The 22,474-nt window shown below is 51.5% G+C and overlaps 1 protein-coding gene across 4 annotated transcripts in view; it reads left to right on the plus strand.

The window, feature by feature from the left end:
• Window positions 1–22,474, plus strand: part of SPIN1 (spindlin 1) — a 78,119-nt gene that overhangs the window by 46,698 nt on the left and 8,947 nt on the right. For 2 of the 4 annotated variants that reach the window (XM_044266081.1, XM_044266082.1), the window contains exons 3-4: window positions 8,101–8,149; window positions 19,491–19,744. The exons of 1 other annotated variant lie outside the window; for it this stretch is intronic. In XM_044266081.1, the coding sequence (XP_044122016.1) occupies window positions 8,101–8,149; window positions 19,491–19,744 (303 nt within the window). The remainder of the gene's footprint in view (window positions 1–8,100; window positions 8,150–19,490; window positions 19,745–22,474) is intronic. One more of the 4 variants, XM_044266083.1, reaches the window with a different exon arrangement.

Raw genomic sequence — 22,474 nt, forward strand, 5'->3', positions numbered from 1 at the left:
TGTTCTTCAGCTCTTCATCCCTCTCTCCCCCAGCCCCTGGTAGCCACTGACCTTTTCCTGTATTCATTGTTATGCCTTTCTTGGAATGGCAGAGAGTGGAATTTTATGTAGCCTTCTCAGATTGGCTTCTTCACTTGGCAGTATGCACTTGATTTCTTCTATGCTATTCCATGACTTGAGAGCTTGCTTCTTTCCAGTACTGAGTTATACTCAGTTTGTGGATATACCATTGTTACTTATCCAGTCACCCACTAAAGGGTGTCTTGGTTGCTTCCAAGTTTAGGGAATTACAGATAAAGCTGCTATACACATCCACGGGCAGCTTCTTTGGGTAAATACCAAAGACTCTAATTGCTAGATCATATGCTAAGAGTATGGTTTGTAAGAAACCACCAGACTGTCTTCTAACACAGCTGCACCAGTGTGCATTCCCTCCAGCCATGAAAGAGAGTTCCTGTTGCTGTATATCCTCTGCTGTGTTTGGTGTTGCCAGTGTTCTCGATTTTGGCTATTCTCTTAAATGTGGAGTGGTATCTCCTTGTTTTTAGTCTGCATTTTCCTGATGACATTATGATGTGTAGAGCATCTTTTCATACATATTTTTTGCCATTTTCTGTTAGGCTCTTTGGCCCATGTTGAATCAGGTGGTTTTCTGGTTGAATTTTAAGAGTTCTTTTTATGTTTTGGATTAACAGTCCTTCATCAGGTATGTTTTCCAGGTATTTTCTTCTTATGGTTGTCTTCCCTTTTTAAAAAATTTTATTTTAGAATTAAACACCCCTATGACTAGGGCTGACTTTCAGTAGATAACAGTAAGGGAGCTGCTCTGCTATGTATGAAACCCTGACCTAGAAGCAGGTTGTCTGTGAATGGTTTAGCACCAGGTTCCCCACTGACGTGTGTTGCGTGACTGGCGAGGGGATGGCCCCTTTCCAGCTGCGCCTGCATCCCCGGGGACGACAGGCCCTCTGCACCGGATCCTGGTCCCTAAATGCAGTGGGCTGCTGGTGGGACAGTCGGGTCTGGCTATCTGAGGCCAGCCAAGGCTCCTCAGTGCTTCCCTGTCGTTCTGATGGGCAGGATTCTGACTTAGAAGCGTTCAGTCATAATCCCACAGATGGTAGTTTAACTCCATTGGCTCCTCAGCCAAGCACATACAGCCAGATTCTCATTTTCTTGATAGTGTCTTTCACAGAGCTGAAGTTTTTCAATTTAATGAAATCCAGCTTATCAATTCACTTCTTTCATAGATTGTGCCATTGTATTATCTTAAAAAGTCATCAACATAACCAAGGTCATTTGTTTTTTTTCCTTATGTTAACTTCTCTATAGAGAAGTTTCATAGTTTTGCACTCTGCATTTAGGTCAATTTTTGTGAAGGATGTAAGGTCTCTGTCTGTATTTATTTTTTTGCAGGGGAATGCGTAGTCATTCCAGCACTATTTATCAAAAAGACTTTATCTTTTCTCCCAATTTATTGCCTTTGCTCCTTTGTCAAAGATCAGTTGACCATATGTGGGTCTTTTCTAGGGTTCTCCATTTGATCTGCTTGTCCATTCTTTAGCCAGTACCATGCTGTCTTGATTAGTGTAGTTTTATAGTATGTCTTAAAGTCCGATAGTGTCAGTTCTCCAATTTTGTTCTCCTCCTTCAGTATTGCGTTGACTGTTGTGGATGTTTGGCTTCTCCCTATAAACTTTAGAACTGGTTTGTTGATACACACAAAATAATTCACTAGGATTTGGATTGGGATTGCATTGAATCTGTAGATCCAGTTGGGAAGAACTGACCCCCCCCCCTCTTTTTTCTTTTTAAGATTTTATGTATTTATTTGAGAAAGAATGAGTGAGGGTGAAAGAGAGAGAACGACGGGAGGAGGGGCAGAGGCAGAGGGAGAGGGAGAAGCAGGCTGTGGGCTGAGCAGGGAGCCCCATGTGGGGTTTGATCCTGGGGCTCTGAGATCATGACCTGAGCTGAAGGCAGATGCTTAACTGACTAAGCCACTCAGCAACATCTGGGAAGAATTGACATCTTGACAATACTGAGTCTGTCTGTGAATGTGGAATATCTCTCCATTTAGGTAGTTGTTCTTTGATTTCTTTCATTAGTTTTCCTCATACCTGTCGTATATATGGGGTCTGTAGTGATGTCTTCTCTTTGATTTCTCAGGTTACTGATTTGTGTCTTTTTTCTTGTTAGTTATCCTGGTTAGAGATTTATCAATTTTGATTTTTTCAAAGAATGAGCTTTTGATTTCATTGATTTTTGTCTATTGATTTTCTTTTTAAAATATTACTGATTTGTGTTAGAATTTTTAATAATATCTTTTTTTTTTTTTTAAGATTTTGTTTGCTTATTTGATGGAGAGAGCTCAAGCAGGGAGAGCAGCAGGCAAAGGGAGAGGGAGTGAGAGAAGCAAATTTCCCGCTGAGCAGGGAGCCCAATTGCGTTGGGTGTGGCTCAGTCCCAGGACCCTGAGATCATGACCTGAGCCAGAGGCAGACACTTCACTGACTGAGCCCCAGGCGCCCTAATCTTTATAACATCTTTTGCTTACTTTGCATTTAATATGGTTTCCTCTTTTAATTTCCTAAGATAGAAGCTTAGATTTTTTATTTTAGATCTTTCCTCTTTTCCAATGCATGCATTCAGTGGTATAAATTTCTTTCTACATGTTGATTTCCCTGCATCCCACAAATTTTGTAGATTGTATTTCCATTTTTATTTACTTCAAAACATTTTTTAATTTGTCTTGCAATTTCTTCTTTGAACTATGTATTTAGAAGTGTGTTGTTTAATCGCTGAGTATTTGGGGATTTTCCAGCTTTTTTTCTGTTATTGATGTTAGTTTGATTTTATTGTGGTTTGAGAGCTGTTGCAGAATTTCTGTTCTTTTAAATGTATTAAGGTGTATTTTATGGTCTAGAATGTTGTTGGATAAAGTGGTCTTTTGATGTCAGTTACATCCATTTGATTAGTGGTGGTTTTGTATATGTGCTGCCGAAGCGAGCACGATTAGTGGTGGTTTGGGGTTTGACTGTGTCTTCACTGATTTTTCTGCCTGCTGGGTGTGTCCATTTCTGATAGAGGGTTATTGAAGTTCCAACTGTGATAATGGATTTATCAGTTTCTCTTGGTAGTTCTAACAGTTTTGCCTTCCTTAGTTTGATGTTTTGTTGTGAGACACACATGTTAAGGATTGTTACGGCTAAAGATTTATCTTTATCATAATATATATATTTTTTCCCTGGTGACTTCCCTGCTCTGGAATCTCTCTGAAATTAATATAGGTACTCTCATTTCTTTAGATCCGTGTTAGCATGGTGTATCTTTTTCCTTCTGTCTACTTTTAATCTAAATAGATCTTTATGGTGGATTTCTTTAGGACAGTGTACAATATGATCTTGTTTTTTGTGCCACTGTGACAGTCTTGATATTTTTTCTTTTCTTTTTTTTTTTAAAGACTTTGTTTATTTATTGGATAGAGAGAGGGAGAGATCACAAGTAGGCCAAGAGGCAGGCAGAGAGATGGGGAAGCATGCTCCCTGCTGAGCAGAGAGCCCCATGTGGGGCTCCATCCCAGGACCATGAGACCCTGGGACCATGACCTGAGCTGAAGGCAGAAGCCTAACCCACTGAGCCACCCAGGCGCCCCGACAGTCTTGATATTTTAATTGGTGTATTTAGACCGTTGATATTAAGGTGATTATTGGATTAATATCTGCTGTATTTATTACTGTTCTCTATTCATTGCCATTGTTCTTTTGCTTTTTTAAGAAACTGCCCTAGAGTTGGCAGGATACACATTCATAACTAATCCAGTTCACTTATAAGTAAGCTATAATCATCTGATATGTTGTTGCTAGTATTCTGAACAAATGTTACCAGTTCTGTTAAGAATAATAAAAATAGAAGTTTTTGTTTTATCTTCACTGATTCCATCTCTAATGATCTTTCTGTAGATTTGAGTTTCGCAGCTGTATTTTTCTTTTCTCTGAAGAATTTCTTTTTCCATTTCTTACAGTGCAGGTCTCCTGGCAGCAAATTGTCTTACCTTTTGCTTGTTTTGAGCAAGTCTTCTCCTTCACTCTTGAAGGGTAACAATATAAAATTCTAGGTTTTTAATTTTTTCACCAACACTTTATCTCCCTCTTCTCTCTGCGTGCTTGATTTCTGAGGAGACGTTGGGTATAATTCCTGCCCTGTTCCTTTGTGCATAAGGTGTTTTTCCTCTGGCTCTTGTCAGGAGTTTTTCTTTGTCCTTATATGTGGTTTTGGGGTATTTATCTTGCTTGGCATTCTCTGAACTTCTGGATCTCTGGTTTAGCGTTTGACCTTAATTTGGGGAAATCATTAGTCATTATTGCTTCTAATACTTCTCTGTTCCTTTGTCTCCTTCTTCCTGGCATTCCCATCGCACATGTTACGTCTTTGTAGTTGTCCCATGGTCCTTGGATATTTTGATTTGTTTTTTCCTGTTTTTGTCTTTTTTTTCTCTTTGCTTTTCAGGTTTGGAGGTTTCTGTTGGCATGTCCTGAAGCTCGGCAAGTCTTCTCAGCGGCCTCTGGTGATTGCTGGATTAATGTCGGCCGGTTTCTTATTGTCTCTCTGTTCTTGCCCGGTGCTTTCTTCCTGTTCCCTCTTCCACTTTTCCCTGCCTTTTGTGGTTTTTAATCAAGCACTTGCCATGATTCTGCTTTCTCCATCATGAGTCCCCCAGACACATTCTTCAGTTCCGTTACGGTGTTTGAGCTCTGCCGTGTCTTTTAATTTTTCTGTTTACATTACTCCTCTTTTCTCACGTTGAATACTTTCTTTTTGGGTAGAGCCCCCACCTCCTTACTGATAGTTACTCAGAACTCTCGGTCTCATGGTCCCAGCATCCCTGTCTTAACCGGGGTCTGGGCCGGGTGCTCGCTGTCTCTTCACACCACGTTTGCTTTCCAGCGTGCGGTGCCGTGTGGCTGCGACGCGGGCCGTGTCGGGGCACCTGTAGCGTGGGCTCTCGGTGTCCGTGCCGCGGGCCACCTCCTCCCACAGGGCGACCGGTCGGCGGCTGCGCTTCGAATTCCCCTTCCCTCAGGCCCGCTGGGCTCTGAGCCAGGCCCGAGGTGGAGCTCTTGAGGGCAGGCCTTGCTGCGAACTGAGCACTTCGCTGGATTTCTAAACGGGGACTTTCCCCCTCCCCTTGCTGGAGGCAGGTGGGGGTTTTTCTCTCTTCCCGGAGAACCCGGCAGTGCTCCTGGACGTGAGACGTGCCAGCGCGTTGATGCCCTGCGCCCCCTCGGCACGATTGGTGGCCAGAGGCTTCGTCCCAGCCTTCTCCACCCCGAGGCCCCGGCCGCTGGGCAGTTGCTGCTTGGCCCTTCCCGCTGAGCTGGCGTGGTCCGCGGGCACGGGTGGCCCCAGGCTTGGGGCAGTGGTTTGCTGGGACTTGGCGCCTCTGACCAGCCAAGGGAGACTGGTTGACTCTTTGCCAGTTAAGCTTCGGTTTGTTGGGGTACAGCACAGAAATAGCTCGTTCTCCCCTTTGTGGCGTTCAGTTTCAGGAGCTCTTTGCCTTCCGTCTTGGTAGCCTCTTGTTCCCGTGGGGACCGTGATACCCTCAGTTTCCATGAGGACACCCGCGCTTTCCCTTCATCCGTGTTGCTTGGGGATCGTTTCATAAACTGCTGCTTGTCCGACAGCAGGCCTGCCGTGGAGGCGTTTCCTGAGTGATCACTAGCAGATGGTTTCTGCCAGGGTCCCCTCCAGCTGGGGACGAGAGCTCCATGAGGACGCATGGGGACTTGCGGGCCGGGGCAGCCCAGATGCTGTCCGCTGTCCTGGCCCAGTGTCCTCGCATGGGAGGGGAGGGCGTGCTGACGTCTGGGGCAGGCCCAGCCACCCCGAGCGAGTCCTTCCTGTCTTTGTGCACGTCTCTCCTCATCGTCTACCCCAAGCCTTGCCGTGTTCCACAGCGCTCCGGGGGACTCTGCCCTCTTTCCAGGCTGTGTCCTCCTGTCATCCCTGAGCTGGCTGCGTGTGGAAGGAGGGCGGCCCTGCGCCATCACCTGGGAACAGTGACAGATCATCCTGCAAAGACCAGTCGGCCATCTCTACCCCTGTGCACTTACCTTGACAGTTGTGAATGGGATACTGGGAAGGAAATGTGTGTTTAAGTCACACACTTCCATGTAAGGCCAAGGAGAGAGAACTTTGTGGATAACCTGCCTGCCTCCAGCTTGGGGAACCACCATGCTGAGCCTGTGGTCAGAGAGTCTGTTTTCTGTTTATTTTTGCTGCTCAGCGCGAATTTTGATCACTGTAGTAAGGACCGTGTTTGCTGCATTCCACGGATCGTGTTTCCATTTGTTTTTCAAGATCAAGTTTCACGGTGGTTTTGTCTTTGAACTGTGGACTTCTGGAAGATTGTCATTTAATTTTCAAAAACGCAGGCATTTCCAGATACTATTTATTTCTCGTTTAATTCTCTTGCGGCCAAAGCACAAACTTCTTATGATTCCATGTTGTTTGAAGTGCATGGAGGGTTTGTGTTACGAGGAGCAGATGGTGTGTGGGTGAAGGTCTTGTGAACTTGGGAAAAAGTGCGTGTTGGCTGTCTGTGGAGCTTGGGTCTTCTGTGTCTCCACCGGTTTTCTGCCCGTGCCTTACGTCCGTTACGGAGGGAGGAGCTCACATGGGTGCATGTGATTGTGGGTGATTGCGTCCTGCTGGCCCCGTCCGGTTTTGCTTGTGTCCTTCACTGTTCTGGGACGAGGTCCACACACGTTCGGGCTGGGCTGAAATGTAGGGGCTTTTTGGTTCTTTGGCTCCTAACATCTTGAATGTCATCTTGATCCTCAGTGACTTTGTCTCGAAATTAACTCTTGTGGTGTTGGCCACGGTGCCGTCCTCTCCATCTCGTGTCTGAGTTGGTGCGTGTGGCGTCTGTGCTCGCCGTGGTTCTCCGTTCCCTTGGCCTGGGAGCTGCCGGGGCTGGCCGTGTGCCGAGTCCCCAGGTTCGCCCCGCTGTCTTCTGCCTGGCTCTGCTGTTCTGACAGTGAATCTGGAGTCAGTATTGCCTCTGTTTCCCTACGTTTAATGTATGTTGCACTGTCAGGAGCTTTTAAAAGTCTTTTATTACTGGTTGCTGGTTTCCAGAGACGGGATGAGGACGTGCTCTGGCGTGGTTGTCTTTGGTGTTGGTGCGCTCACTGGCCGTGAGGCTGCATACTTAGCACACCTGGAGGGCCCACTGCCGTTGCTTCTTCCAGAGTTGTTTCTTCTTTCCCGTGCCGTCCGCTCTGTCGTCGGTGCGGTTTACTGTGCATCGGGCCACCGAGGCGGTTCCTGTCCCTGCTCTTCCTCATCGCCGTGGAACTGGTCTTTGTGGGATCCGGTCCGTGGTTCACCATGTTTGCTCATCTTCATTTCAGACCCTGTGTTTTCCACTAGTTTCATGCCAGTCCTCTTTTCATTTTTAAGTGTTGTGTGCGTCTTCCTTTAAATATGTGAGCGTATTTATTACAGCACTTTTAATATCTTTGTTGTTACTTACGTTGTCTGGTGATAACCCACGGGGGTGTGGGGTCCAGTCTGCCGCTCCGCGTCGGGGATGAGCTGTGGTGCGTCGTGACCCTGTCGCCGCCCTCTGACTTTGTTCCTGTCCACAGATGCCCGGATGGGCTGTAGCAGCTTGGATTCCTGGGGCTCCTGCAGCCTTCCTGCTGAGGAGCCATCTCTGTGGTTTTTACCACATGGGTCCAAAGAGGTGGCCCAGTGGACTTGGAACACCGTTCAGACGCCTTCCTACCCCCAGATACATCATACTTGATGGCTAAGATCGTCGCTTCTTTGGTTTTTGTCCATGTGGTTTTGGGTGGTTTTTTAAGGGTGATCTGGGGAGATGAGCTGTTGTCCCTGTCATTTTATCTTCCCAGAACTCCTTTTATCTCCTTTTTAAGAATTAGATAAACAGATGGCATTCTATATGTTGGCTTGTTTATGGTTTATTTTCATTTCATGCTTTATGCAGTGGTTTTTCAGAAGTTAATTTTTTCCGAGTTCTGAAGTATTTTCTGTCCAGTTTTTATTGACTTGTATTCACTTCTCTTTTAGGCCATGCTGGTGTGTCTGCAAGTATGATGAAGAAAAGGACGTCCCACAAGTAAGCACCCGTGAAACTTGCTTTTAGATAGCAGGTTGTCACTGTGGGTGATGTAGGGTCTGAGAAGCAGCGTGATGCCCTCCCCTGGGTTGAGAAGGTCTTGCCTCACTGCATGTTTCCTCCCTTGTCCTTGGCCTGGCCTACGGCTGCCTAGGCCTGTCCATCCACCTCTTAAAGCCTGTGGGTCATGATTTCCCCTCCAGCTCCGAGGGGCTGGACTGACAGCAGGAGGTGTCCACTGACGGTGGCAGGTGCGCGGTGAGCCCTCCTGCTCCGCTCCTTGGAAGGGCTGTACGCCCTTGGCATGCAAGTGCTTTCCTCCGTCTCTGGTCTGCTGGACAAGGAGCTCATTGTGGACAGAGGCCTTTGCTCATGCTTGAGGGTCTGGCTAGCATGTTGACAGTGCACTCGCTTACCGCTTTATAACATTTTCAAATAAATGAAAAGCTTGTAATTTAGGGAACACATTCGCATGTTGAAAGAGAATTAAAAAGCCATGTATTTTAAGTGGACCAGTATGTTATAAATTCTAAGTTCTGTAGGTACCAGAGTAAAGAAGCCACTTTTTCTCCCTTAAATCTTTGTGTATGATACAGTTACATTTAAAAAGAAAATTGGGATACTATCTTAAATGACAATACGGTGCTTATACTGAGTTACATTTAACAGATTTCACAAGTAGCCGCCAGGTTCTGGTTGCTGCTGTCACACCACAGACATTGCTCTAACAAACCAGCTCTAATTGTTTTGTCTTTTTTTTTTTTTTTTGGGTTAAAGATTTTATTTATTTATTTGACAGAGATCACAAGGAGGCAGAGAGGCAGGCAGAGAGAGAGAGAGGGAAGCAGGCTCTTTGCTGAGCGGAGAGCCCGATGCGGGGCTCGATCCCAGGACCCTGAGATCACGACCTGAGCTGAAGGCAGCGGCTTAATCCACTGAGCCACCCAGGCGCCCTCATAATTGTTTTGAGTCTTAATTGTAGACCGTTAACTCTGGAAGAGACCTTTTGGCCCCAGCTAGCACATCCTGAGCCTCTCATTATAGCCTTTCTTTCCACATTATTCACACTGGAGAGGCTCGTGAGCACGCGGCCACCACCCTGCGGGGCTGAAGAGCACGAGGCGCCTATTCCTAATGGTCGGTGGTCGGTGCACACGTGCCTCCTGTTCCAGAGCACATGTGGACGTGTAAGTCACGTGTGGTTCAAGAAATGACCTGGAGTAGAAAGGTGTGACGTTGAGGTGAATGTATGTGTCCCTGAGGTTTGAGAAAGCATTTTCCAGATTCCGTGAATTTGCCCCTTACCTTCATGCTTCTGCCACGTCCAGGGATGTGGTAATTCATGTTACTGTCTCCCCTCGTTATCCTACCGTAGCATTACCGTGAGTGGTAAACCAGTGCCGTGGTCTGAGCAAAAGGTAACCAAACAAATACAAGCCTTAAATAGTAGGTAATGCTAGAAACGTAACTACAGTGGAAGAGAGGTAAGGGACATGTTAACTTTGCAAGACCGGAACAGTTCATGCAAAATAAATTTTGCCAATCAGTTAAAAATAAATGGCTTTAAGGATGTAATGTGCATTCAGTTTCAGCCATTTTACACATTGCTGGGTAGGACTGGAAGGTTTGGTTAGGATTTTGGGCCTTGTTGGGTTTGTGCAAGGATTTCATGAGCCTCACCTGAAGCACGGTGGTCATCCATTAACTCCTGCTTCCGAGGTGCTGGGTGTTTCTCCCCCCAGAGCACAAGGAATAAACACTTGCTTTTAAACTGGGCTGTTGGGGGCGCCTGGGTGGCTCAGTTGGTTGGACGGCTGCCTTCGGCTCAGGTCGTGATCCTGGAGTCCCGGGATCGAGTCCCACATCGGGCTCCCAGCTCCATGGGGAGTCAGCTTCTCCCTCTGACCTTCTCCTCGCTTCTCCTCACTCATGTTCTCTCTCACTGTCTCTCTCTCAAATAAATAAATAAAATCTTTAAAAAAAATAAAAATAAAAATAAACTGGGCTGTTGGTACGCATAGCAGCTGAAGGCGTCTGACCCCTGTGCGCTCCTGTGTGCGGAGCTTGACCTGGTGCTCGTTCCCTGGAGAGAGTAGAGGGCTGTGCCCCAGGTACTCTGTTGCCAGAGGGAGCCGGAAAGAAAGGGAAGGCCGCTCCCGTTGGCCCGTGTCTTCGCACCTCTGCACACATCTGAAGGCGGTCGGACGCAAACACTGAGGACGCGCAGGTCTGCACAAGGCACTGCGAATGGCCGTTGCTCGCCGCCTCTGGCGGGGCCTCTGCCCGGGAGCTGGCGCGAAGCAGGAAGCTGGTGGCTCAGCTGGGCGCCTCGGCACGTTCCTCCCATCTGCCTGGCCCTGTGCTTACCCGGCCTGAGAACGCGGACGTGGACCAGGACGGGCCCTCTCCACAAGTGCCATGTTTATGGAAAGCACACGGAAAAGAAGGCCTGGAGCCATGCCTGCCTCCACTGTGGGCCTCTGGGAAGCGAGTCAGGCATGCAGGACTGACCCATGCCTCAATCCAGGGAGGCTGAACAGGAACCCCACGTGTGGACGCCTCTGCCTGCTGGAGAGAGTCCCAGGGACACTCAGGAAACACGTGCCGGCGGGGACTTGGGTCTACTGTGTTGGAGCACCGTGGCACCCAGAAATTGTGTAGCGGTGGCTTGTTTCTGCTTTTCCAGTAAACGGAAAAAGCTTCCGTGCCTCCTGGAGGCTGGGCCCCTCGTTGTATTTTGGGAACAAGTTGGTGACAGGCGTCTCCTGGTTTCGTAGGAGGTGATTTGGGAAATGCGTCGCAGAGAGCAGCCTGGGCCGGAACTGCACGGGTCCACACGCACCTGCATTTATTTCTGTAAACACGGGACCATGCCGTGTGTGTGTTGTCTTCCTTAGGACTGTGTTCGTAACACTGGTCTCCAGGCTGCTGGATGGTAAGAGCTCTGTGTGGAGTAGAGGCTAGCTGACTGTTCTGGGTATCAGGAAGGCTTCCAGCCAAGCTGTTAAATTTGAGGGAGTCAGAAGTTACACCCAGATTTTCGACTACATGGGGTTCAGTGCCCCAGTCCCGCTTTGTTCCAGGGTCCGCGGTGGATTTTGAAGGGAAGGTACGGTTGGGCGGCCTCTGAGGTCAGTTCTCCTGTCGTAGTTCTGTTTCCACTTTCCAGGTGGGAATCTGCGCTTTCCTGCCCTAGTTGGCATGTGGAATGTATTTCTGCTTCTGGGTTTTGGTGTATTGCCCCTGACGTGCATTTAGAGAATGGGCCGGGGCTTTCATGCACTGAGTAGAGAGATTTCCGGAGAGCACTTTTCTGTTGAAGACGTTAGTCACTGACAGGGACGAGGACGGAGAGAAATCCCCTCCTCCTCATCCTCAAGTCCCTGGGTGGCAGCCCTGTCCAGGAACCCCGAGTCCTTTAACGCACAGAGGCCTCACGGCGCCCACACCGTGCCTGCGCAGGGAGCGTGTTCGCGGCCCGTCTGCAGAGTGGGGGTGTCGGTGGGGAGCTCGCGGCCTGGTTGAGCCTGGAGCCTGGTGCCGCCTGACTTCAGCCCATCAAAAGCGAGACGGCGTCTTCCTCAGCTTGTGAGGAGCTGCTCTCCACACCAGGGAAGTGGGCAGCGTTTGCAAGGCCCTCGGCTCTGGGAGGCTTCTGTGGACAGCTGTTCGCGTGTAGACGGAATAACCGAGAACCCAGTGCGATTTGGGTGGAGGACAGACGCTCGCGGCTGTTTCTCTCTCCTGTTGAGCAGCAGTGGCGTTTCTGCAGTAGAATTTGTGTTAAGCAACACATCCCAGAAAAGCAGCTTTTTCTTCTCCTTGCTGGTGGGCATCTTGTGAAAAGACAGTCACTTTGGTTTAATCAGTATTTTATGCTGAAATGTGCTGGAACACAGAGTAAGGGAACCGCTCTTCTAGGACGGTACTAAATAGAGTCCGGGAAGAGGGGCGGCAGTTGATTATACAACAACGTACGTGGCGTGAGACAGGCACTTGCTGGTTCACCGCAGACTGGTGGTGGTTGGAATTTGAGCAAGTGTGGCCTCTTGAACTGCTGGCTACCAAAGTAAGATCTTCCAGTTAGGGGGTGGGTCTCGGGCACTTAGGGAGTCTGGTTAAATGGTGGACGATCTTCCAACACAGAATTTCCTTTGTGGATGGCAGAGCGAATAGTGTGGTCGGGTCAGAACTTACTCGAAGCGTTGAAAGTGTTGAGTAAGGTACAGAAATGCCCCCTGCGTTCGCAGCTTACCTTGTTGGGAATGTGGATGCGTAGACATGAGTGTTGGTTCTGAATCGTGCTCTCCAGCTGCGCTGCCTGGGGTAGAGAGCCCGGGAGCCTGTTAGGTTAGAAGGTCTGGGATTGTGGACTCGGGTCTCTGGGGCCAGCGTGGGCTTCCGCACATGCTCTGGGTTGCCGTCCGCCTGCCTGCGGCTCCTCTCAGCCTCATCGGGGAGCTGCGCGGGTCCTTCGGCACCAGTGAGAGTGGTTGCTGAGGGGCCGGCCCCCACCCACTGTCGCTGCGGACTGATAGTGGCTCCCAGTGGCCCCGGAAGCCAGTCCTTTCAGAGGTGGCTTCTGGAGAGAAGGAGCGAGCAGTGTGATCCTCGGGGTTCACCTCGCTTCTGTACTTTACCTGTGAATCATTTGGGTGATGACTCGGGGCACCCTTGTTCTTGCACTTGGCGGCAGTTCCAGCCACCTCCCCAGAGCGAAGCGTCTGGGCGTCTGTCTGCAGCCACCCTGTGTGTCGGCCTGGCAAGTGGTTGCGAGAACATACAGGATTTTGAGAGCGGTTAAAAACATGGGCGTCCGGGGAGGACCTAAGTCAGCATCACCACATTCAGGGAGCCCTCATTTTAAAATTAGGGAAGCTGTTTCCATTGTGTGTCGCATCTGTGTGCTGTTCTTTGAACCACCCAGAGATGACCCAAGGGCGTGTCTGCTGCCGCCTTCCCCGGGAACCGGACACATTGCTTTTCATTTGCTTTCGTATGTACTGTTTTGGCATGTGAAAATAAGCTTTAGTTTTTATTACGGTTTCTGTTGATTTTTATCTAAAGTAGCAATTAGCAATTACAATTAAAAAATGTTTTTAAAGAATTTATTTATTTGACGGAGAGACAGAGCATAAGTAGAGCGGCAGGCAGAGGGAGAGGGAAAAGCAGGCTCCCCACCAAGCAGGGAGCCTGATATGGGGCTCGATCCCAGGACTCTGGGATGACGACCCAAGTGGAAGGCAGTCGCTTAACCGACTAAGCCACCCAGTCACCCTGCAATTAAAATAAAATCTAAGAGCTTGTTTTGGATATAATTTTTAACCTTTCTGGTTATGAGCAATTTAAAATGTCCACAAAAATAGAGTAACAGTAAGTCCTGAGCCCTGTCAGCCAGCTTCAGTGACCATCAGCGTTTTGCCTGATGATAGACTCGGAGACGATACCCGAGCGGACCACTCGTTACCCCGGGGAGTTCCCAGCCTCGACGCCCAGTCGATGCTGGGTGGAAGGACTTAAATCAGCTTACAAACAACATATATTTGTGCACGCTTACTATGACATAATACGTGATATTTTAACACGTGTAAGGACATTTTAGAGCGCTCTTCTATAAGCCTTGGCTGCAAGAGCCTCGGGCAGAGTCCGTCCTCACGGTTGGGGAGCTTGAGTTCCACTTGAAACACAAGTGTGTCACTTGAAGTGCTTGTGTTGGCCTTTAGTGCTGCCGTGGGGAAAATGATCTCTGTCACCTCTGTGTCTTGTCCCGACGGCTAATGAGTCGTCATCTTCCTTCAGCGCCAGGGACGTGACGCTCCACAAGTAGCATTACCCCGGACTAACGCGCAGGCGCAAGAAGTGAAGTTCGGAAGTGGTAACACGGAGATGTGTAAATCTGTTTTTGTGTCCAGCTTCCTGTAGAAGGAAGATACTCATTGCGTTAATTTAAAAATTGTGCTTCACGCGCTCGTAAAAACAACTGCTTTTAAGTCCTCGTAGGAAAATTTGAAAGCACAGGTTAACCCAGAGGAAGACAACCGAAGTATTTCTAGTGCCGCTCCAGCTGCTGGTACTGTACCAGATGTTTGAGAAGCCCTTTTTCTCCCTGTCTGGGGGTATTTATATGTGCACAAGTTTTTCCTGCCCTATTTTGTACATTTCTCATGGATCGAATAGCTGTGTGGTACGAGCTTCTGCATCCGGGGGGCGGGGGGGTGTGCAGTGATCCGTGCTTTATCTGCCGTCACAGACTCGGCTCAGAGCGCGGCGGCTGGGTCTCTGCACCCTTCAGATAAATTCCCAGCCCTGGAATCACTGGGACGGCGGATTGCCGAGTTTTGCGTAAGGAGGGCTGTATCCCTACCAGAAGCAGAGAGAGGATTGTACGTCACCATAATTTGCATTAAAATAACTTCCCAAAATTGGCAGTTTTTGTTGTTACTGGTTAGAAAGTGCATCCTACCTCATCCTATTGGCAGGCCAGAACTTTAGAAATTCCTGGGAGACCTAGAGCATGTTGGAACAGATTTATGTAAAAATAAGCCGAGCTGAGGAACTGCCACTTCGAGGAGAAAAGGAAGCTGTGTGAACTGACTGCCTGGGTGGGCTCTGGAATCTGCGCCGGTCGGACACCACCAGGGCTGGCTGCAGCCGAAGAGGAGAGACCGCTTGCCTGGACGCTTGCCTGTCCTGGCTGCCCTCCGGAGGTCTTCACTCACTCACCTCCTGGCCTCCCCGCAGCCCCCGCCCGATGCCAGGGCTCGCCTGGGCCTGAGGAGGTGCTCCCAGCCACTGACGCCGTGACCCCGACTTGTGTGGAGCACGGGAGCCCCGGGAACCAGCAGGCACCTGAGGAGCACTGACGGCAGGAGAGCGTCGCACAGCATGGGAGAGCTACCCGGGGGGCCGCACGGCACCCCAGCACGGACAAGGCCCACCCGCAGGGTCCATAGAGGAATCAGGCAAGGACACGAACGTTACCCCTGATATTGAAAGACTCGGTAATTGAAGAGACACTGTTCAAGAGAAGATCAAGCCATCAGTATCTAGAAATTAAAGATGCTATGTAAGATATTCAGTAGATAGGCTGACATTCAAGCCCGTCTGATTCAGGAACACTTGGTCTGAGGCTTTCTGGAAGGTGAGCAGCATTGGGGAAGGTGGATTGTGGAGGACGGACCTGGAGACCCTGTGCCTCTGCTGCAGAAGGGATGGAGGGGAAGGATCAGGAGTAAATACGGGAGACAGTTCTGCACAGCCCTCTCCAGACTGATCACGTGCTAGTTGAGGGGTGATTAAAAACACAAGTCACAAGTTCTGGTGACATTTCTGATTGCAGGAGCAAAGGAAATTCTAAAAGCAACTCAGAAAAACCAGTCAGAATGCAGAAGGATCTGTTGGCATCTGTTTTCTGTAATTTGGGAGATGGGAGACAGTGACACAGGCTCTGAGGGGTGAGAACGGTTTTGAACGTGATGTGCGGACTGAGGCGGTTCGGGAACGTGGGCCCCAGGACTGCGTTTGGAGGCGTACGGCAGTGTGTCCGTGCCTCTGAACCCCATTGGAGGCATCCGAGTCCTCGCCGGGTGTGTTCGGAAAGAGAAAACATCTAGAGATGGGAATGTTACAAGAACTAACAAAAATCCTCCTTTTCTTGTTTGTTTCTAAATAAGGTAATGTTTTTGCAGAGTTACTCAGGTAAGAATGAAAACAAAATTTGGAACAGCAGCCCACATTTGAGCACTGTCAGGTGGGGTCACTATGTGCCAGGGTGTTTTTGTTTTTGTTTTAGAAATTTTCCTTCTTTTACTACGAATTTTTTGCTTGTTTTTGGTCCTGTTAGAGCTAGGAGAGGGAAAATTGAGGTTTTGATTAATTGTAGATTTTAGTAGAAGAACGTTAGCTATAAATGCAGCAGCTTACAGGTTAGAGGTAGGTTTGTAAGACCAGAGCTAAGCCAGGCGTGGGGCACAAAAGCCTCCGTCCTCCCAGCCGCACAGACCAAGAGAGACACGGGGTGGGTGGGTGGAGACACACGTCGCACAGACACACAGACGGAGATGCTGGGCCTGCCCTGGTGTCCCGCAGATGGCAGCAGGACGTGCTACTTCCGGCTCCTTAATGAAGGCAGAGGGAAGGACCGCTGTGTTCTAGGGTGAAGGGTGCGTGAGCCCCTTTGGAGAGCGCTGCTGGCACCTCTGAGCCCCCTGCTGCTGGACACAGCCATGACGAGGGCCTCCTGTGCAGAAACACGGCCATGCATGGTGCCATGCTCCCTCTTCCAGAACAGCCACGGGCCACAGCACAGCGCTGCTCGTGCGTGTACAAGGGACGCATAGCTGAGCTGGAACACGGCTGCTCTGCCTCTCCAGCTGCCCCTTTGTGCCCTTAAACTGGCCAAGTTAGGGTGGTTTTGTTGAGAATCACAGTAATAGAAGATGTCCTGCTTCGGAATCTTGGATAGAAGCTTTTCTGGCTGTGGTCTTACTCTCCAAGGAGACAGAACCAGTGGTTATCATGCGTGGGAGTGTGTGTAGGTGTGCATGCACACGTGTGGACGGAGATTGGAGCCCAGGGAAAAGGGAAGATTGCACTTTCATAGAAGAGCACTTTTTTAAGTCCTTCAGTTGATTGGATGAGGCCCACCCACGGGTGGGGCCATCTGCTGGTTCCCCTGTCTTGTAGAAGAGTGCCCTCACAGAGGACGCTTGGGGCCATGATTGGCCACATACCTGAGTGCTGTGGCCCGGCCATGGTGACAGCCACGGTGACACTGTGCCCCTGCGGCGTCGGTCGGTCGTTTGGTAGTGACGGTGGAGTGTTTGTGTGAGCCGCTGGAATGCTGCCCAGGACTGCACTCCTTCCTTGCTGGCGTTTGGGAGCCCGCCTCTGCCCTCTGTGCGGAGAGCCTGACCCCGTCCACACTGTGCAGCACTCGGACTTCTGCCTCAATGTCCCAGGAAGTAGGAGACGGATCGATGGAGGAGAAACACCGTGCTGGCGGCGCTCCAGCCGTTGGCCCACACCGCGCACTCCCAGGGGCTGTGGCGAGGCGTGAGGTTCGCGGTCATCGGGGTGGAGCGGTGCTCGTAGCTGCAGGGCAGACTCAGGGGTGCGGGGCCCTGGCCTTTCCCTCTACTCCGAGCTGCACGCTGCAGTGTCTGGGGAGGACTTGGGGCTCCTTGCCCTGAGCAGCTCTGAGTCCGGGCCTCACTCTCCTTCCCGCACGGAATAAGGGGCTGCCGGTCTCAGATGCTCTGTCCCGCTCTGCCGTGCTTTGTGTCTTCTCCTCGCAGGGTAGCTCTGACTCTGGCCCTGCACACCGCAGCTGCAGGCCCCTCTTCCCTTTTCCGCACATTTGTGTGCAGTTGGGGGTGCTCCCGGCCTGCAGCTGGCCTCTGCAGAAGCTCCCGTGACTTCTCAGGAGGCCCCGACCAGGACATTTCTTCCTGAGCCTCGGACGGCAGCGGAGAACCGTCGGCTCACGTTTCCCTGCTGAGAACCTGAGCCCCACTGCACTCTGTTGTCTGGTGGCCCCAGCGTCACCGTCATGTTCCGTTTTCCTTGCATGAGATGTGTCCTTCGCTTGCATGTCCTTGAGATCCTCCGTTTCTGAAGTTCGTTTGTTCCACTGGAATGTTAGTGTCTGTGGTTGAAGGTCCACTTTCCCAAGGTGGCCTGTGCACATGTCTGTCTTGTGTTTCGGGGAATTTTTCTTCGGTTGTGTTGGTGTCCTCCTGTATTACAGAAGCTGGAATTCACGTCTGTCCCTGTCTCTTCATGACTGTTTTGCCCCTGCTGTCCCCTTGTCCTCTGTCCCAGGCGTGCCCTCTGGTGTCTGGTAGCTGGGTTCCTCCAGTTTACTTCTCATTTCTGGGCTCTTCTGTTTCTCCTTCCTTGTCCTGGCCTCTGTTGTGTGCCTGATAGTGGGCGTGTTGTCTTTGGGCGTGCTTCCCTTTCAGTCCCGTTGTGAGGCACCTGTTTGTGAGGAGGCCTGGGGCTCTCCCAATGGCGGTCCTCCCCGCCGAACTCTGAGACCTGTGTGTGTGAGGCCTCTGTGGGGTGTCCCCATCGTCCCTTCTGAGGCCCAGCTCCTTTGTCTCCTGCAGCGCCCTGCCCCTGGAAAGGATTGTGTGCCCTGTCTTGCTGGGAGGCAGGTTTACTGGGTGCCTCTGAGTCTTGGTGGGGGCGTGGGGAAGGCAGAGCCCCGATTTCGGCTGTCCTCACAGCACTGCACGAAGCCTTGGGACCCTTCTCCAGCCCGACGTGGCACGATGTCCTCCTGGGCCCCCTTCTTGCGGAGGTGAAGGTCTGCAGCCACCTCTCTGGCCTCGTCGGGCAGCCGTGGTTTGGTGGAGCCTCTGTCTCACAGAACCAGTGGGTTTACCAGATCGACGACTGAAATACATCCCTGTGTATGCATCATGGCCTACAATAAATTGTTTTTGTCTCCGAGTTTGTGTGAACTCCAGTCGCTCGTCACCTGCGCTCGCGGTGAGGCAGCCGAGAGCTTTCCGCCGCCGGAAGCTCTCCTGGCAGCACGGGCGGGGCCTGGCCCTCCGCTCCTGTTCACGCCAGCCCCGGCCCTGTGTGCGGACTCCCCGGGGGACCAGGATTCCTTCCCTGATCGCGAGACCCACGTGTACTGCTTGCAAATAAATATCGTGTGTAGATTTTTCAGTTGTTAATGATCTGGGAAGAACGTGGTTTGGTGTTGCTGCAATAATTTGTACATGATGTTAAGTATTTGTCACAAATGCAAGTGTGTCAGATTCTGTTTTCTGGAGAGTACTGACGGTACGACGTGGGGGTGCCAGCCGGCCTGGACTCCGGCCGGGGGTGGGGGGAGGAGGAGAAGCTCCATGTCCAGTGGCTTCTCACTCACTGATTAAAGGTGGTGGGGGCTCGTGGTGTGGGCTCCCGAGTGGGTGAGATTGAACGGTTTGCCCATTTCCGTTAGACAAGGAACGGGTTCACGCGCATGTGTGCGCACTTCCCGTGCTCAGCCCTTCTCTGATAACGGATCCCTGTGAGTTGACTCACGAGAGGGAGCGGGAGTGCTGAGCGCGCAGTGCTCATGCTCAGCGCGAGGCCGAGGTTGCCTACGGCAGAGTGCGCTTCGGCCCGGCACTGGGTGCAGGGGGGCCTGTGGCCAGCACTCCGTGTGCACACACGGTGACCCCGAGGGCCCAGCTTGAGGCACTTGGACCGGGAGAGTGGCACCACTAGCTAGTGCGGGCCTGGGGGGACCCATAGGAGAGCATGCTGGTTAGCGGTAGCGTTGGATCGGGGGGGGGTGCTTCTGAGATGATCCCTTACGTGTATATATGTGTGAATGCAGAAAACATCGGAGCAGTGTGGGGCCGAGCAAACCTGTTTCCCAGCCCCGGCGGAACATCGTAGGCTGCAGGATTCAGCATGGGTGGAAGGAGGGGAATGGCCCTGTCACCCAGTGGAAAGGAACCGTTCTGGACCAGGTGCCTGTAAATCCTTCTTTGTATCTTATAAAATACGATGGATTTGACTGTGTTTATGGACTAGAACTTAATAAAGATGAAAGAGTTTCTGCGCTCGAAGTCCTCCCTGATAGAGTTGGTAAGTTCTCTTTACTATTTGTGCGTTGTATGCTTTTAAAATGATTATTGAAATGGATGCTTTTTGATTATTCTTTTGCATTATTGGTATTTTTATTTTTACTGGAGTGCGAGCACTCCCGATACACAGTTACTCTCAAACCACAGTTTGAGGGACTGTGAAGGACATAACGATGTATGAAGTTATTGCTGAAGAAACTGACAGTCTGATAATTTCTAACATGGTTATTTCCCACATTTTGCTCACTGTTCACGTGGACTCTGATGGGTAAGAATATTTTCTTATTAGCTCAAATGTGCTGTGTACTTATTCCGATTGTAGTAGCTTATGCCTTTTTTTTAGAATCCTTATGTGAAGTGATCTCAGCATGTGCATTACTACGTAAGTGATACTGTACTTTGAGCCCGAATTCGGGCCGCCAGAACCCGTGGGCTTGCTCACACAGTCTTTAGAGTTGTTTGCACAGTGACGGGAAAGTGAGCACCCCCTTTCTTTTTTTAAGTGTCCTACAGCGGGCTTCCCTTTCATAACCTAGTTCCTTAAGGCACAAGTTGTCAATTAATAACAGTAATGACTGATTTTACCTTTAAGAATAAAGTAAAATGTAACTGTTGTGGTCAGTAGGACGCAGCAGCTTCTTCAGTGTGTTCACTGGGAGATGTTTGCAGACGGTCGTGTTCCTCGTGCGTGAGCGCGGGTTTATGCTCTGGGGATGGGTTTTAGAGGCCTCCCGGTTAAGAGCCGCAGTCCTGGCAGAGGTGGACTTGGTGGGGGGAGCGTGGGGTCGGAGAGTCGGTGCCCTTTGTTTCTGCTGCTGTGCTCTTGGGACCCGGGGGCCTCCCCCACGCTGATGCTCGACGAGCAGCAGGTCCTTTGTTGGGGTTCCCTGTGGGTAGCGGGGCTGTGTCCGTCCTCGTGCTGTGTGAGTGCAGGTGTTCCCCCAGAAAGCTTGCTTTCCCTCTGTTTTACCCATTTATGAAAGGTAGCTCATCGGGCAGCGCGCCGTCTCTGCCAGCTGTCACAGCATGCCTGTCCTTTGGGCCACTGCACCCCTCTCTCTTCCTCCCGGGGCACAGCCTCGGTTTCTTCTTGGTCTTGACGTTTGCCCGTTTCCAGTGTGAGGAACTCCCGTGGAGGCGTCTGAGCCTGAAGGTCTTAAAAAATGTCTAAACTCTCATCTCCATTGTTCGTGGGAAGTAATTGTCATGTGTTCTTCTGACCCAGAGGTTTGGTCTGCATCTCCCCTGGGGCGAGACTGTCCGCTCCCGTGAGATTTACTCCATTTTGCTGCGTGGCCTGTGCCCCTTCTCCTGAGTTCTTCTGCCATCGTAGGGCAGGAAAAGACCTTTTATTTTGGTTTGACCAAAATACCCTGAAATCTGTCAGTATCTCTGCTGATGGGCTTCAGAGTTGTCCAGTGTTTTTCTTAGAAGTTCCCAGCAGGAGGCGGGTTGCTTTTGTAAACAGCAGAGCATTTTAAAAAGGAAATCCAAGGGCCTCTCCGCAGACCAGCAGTGCCTCGCACACGGACTCCACGTCGTAGCTAATTGGGGTGTCCCTGCCACCCCGCAGTCTGGGAGTCGCGTGGCCGTCACTCCCGTCCCACGCGGGGAGGCAGCGGCGGGCGCTGTGCGTCACTCAGCACACGCGGTGTCTTCTGTGTGGCGTCGCGTGCCGGTAGAGGATCCACTCGAAGACTGACCGACTGTTTGTTTTGGTGGAAAGAAAAACGTGACCTGAAATGTCCCGCCTTGACGGTTCCGCAGTGTCGGTCATTCCGCGGTCATTCCGCGCGCCGCGGCGTCTGCACCTCCCTCCATCTGGTCAGGCCGCAGCTCTGCCCCCGGGGAGCGGCCGCTCCCCGCCCCCGCCCGCCGCGTCTGCCCTCCGCTCCCGCCGCGTCGGTCCCCCTCAGACCCCGTCAGCAGGACCGAGACGGTTTGTCTTTGTGGCCGGCTGCTTCCTGAGCGCCGTGTGCTGGGGGTTCGCCCGTCCAGCCGGTGGCCGCGTCTCCTTCCCTTCAAGGCCGCGTGACCCCGCGCTGCTCGCGTGCGTCCCCTTCCAGGCGCCCCTGCGTCCGCGGTCGGACGCCTGGGCCGCGCCTGCCTGGGCCGCTGCGGCCGTCAGGTTCCTCTTCAGCCGCTGCTCTCCTTTCCCCGAGGGTTGTCCCGGCAGTGGAATTCCGTGTTTGAGGAGACGGCGCCCTGTTTCCCGCACGTGGGCGGCATTTTGGCTTCCAGCCGCGGGCCCAGGCTCGGGCTCGTCCGCCGTCGCGCAGCCCGCGTCCTTCGCCCTGGCTGTGGGTGTGCGTCTCCCTGACTTGGAGCGCTGCCGGGCGTCTCCTCTCCCGCGTTTCAGCCCCGGGTCTGGCGTCTGTGCAGACGTGCCCGCTTGGGCCCTCGCCCGGCTTTGAGCCGGTTCCGCCGTTTGTTTCGCTGCGCGTGTGGGAGAGGCTGCGGGGACGGCCGTGGGACGGCTCCGCGGGGACGGGTCGCAGGGTCTGTGCTGCGCGTCCGTCCAGCTGCCGCTTGTGTGTGCTGTAGCGTCACACGGGGGCGTCTCCTTTCCTGGAAACTCTGACCAGGAGACGCGCCTTGGCCGCAGCAGGGCTTGTAGGCTGCATCTTGGGCGTCTGCCCGGAGAGCGCGACGGTCGCGCGGACGCAGGCGGAGAACCGGGCGTCTCCCGCCCGCAGGGGCTGACAGAGTCGCAGAGCGCCCGCCCCGGGCT

This window comes from Neovison vison, chromosome 9, assembly GCF_020171115.1.
Source record: "Neovison vison isolate M4711 chromosome 9, ASM_NN_V1, whole genome shotgun sequence".
Classification (NCBI taxonomy): Eukaryota; Metazoa; Chordata; class Mammalia; order Carnivora; family Mustelidae; genus Neogale; species Neogale vison.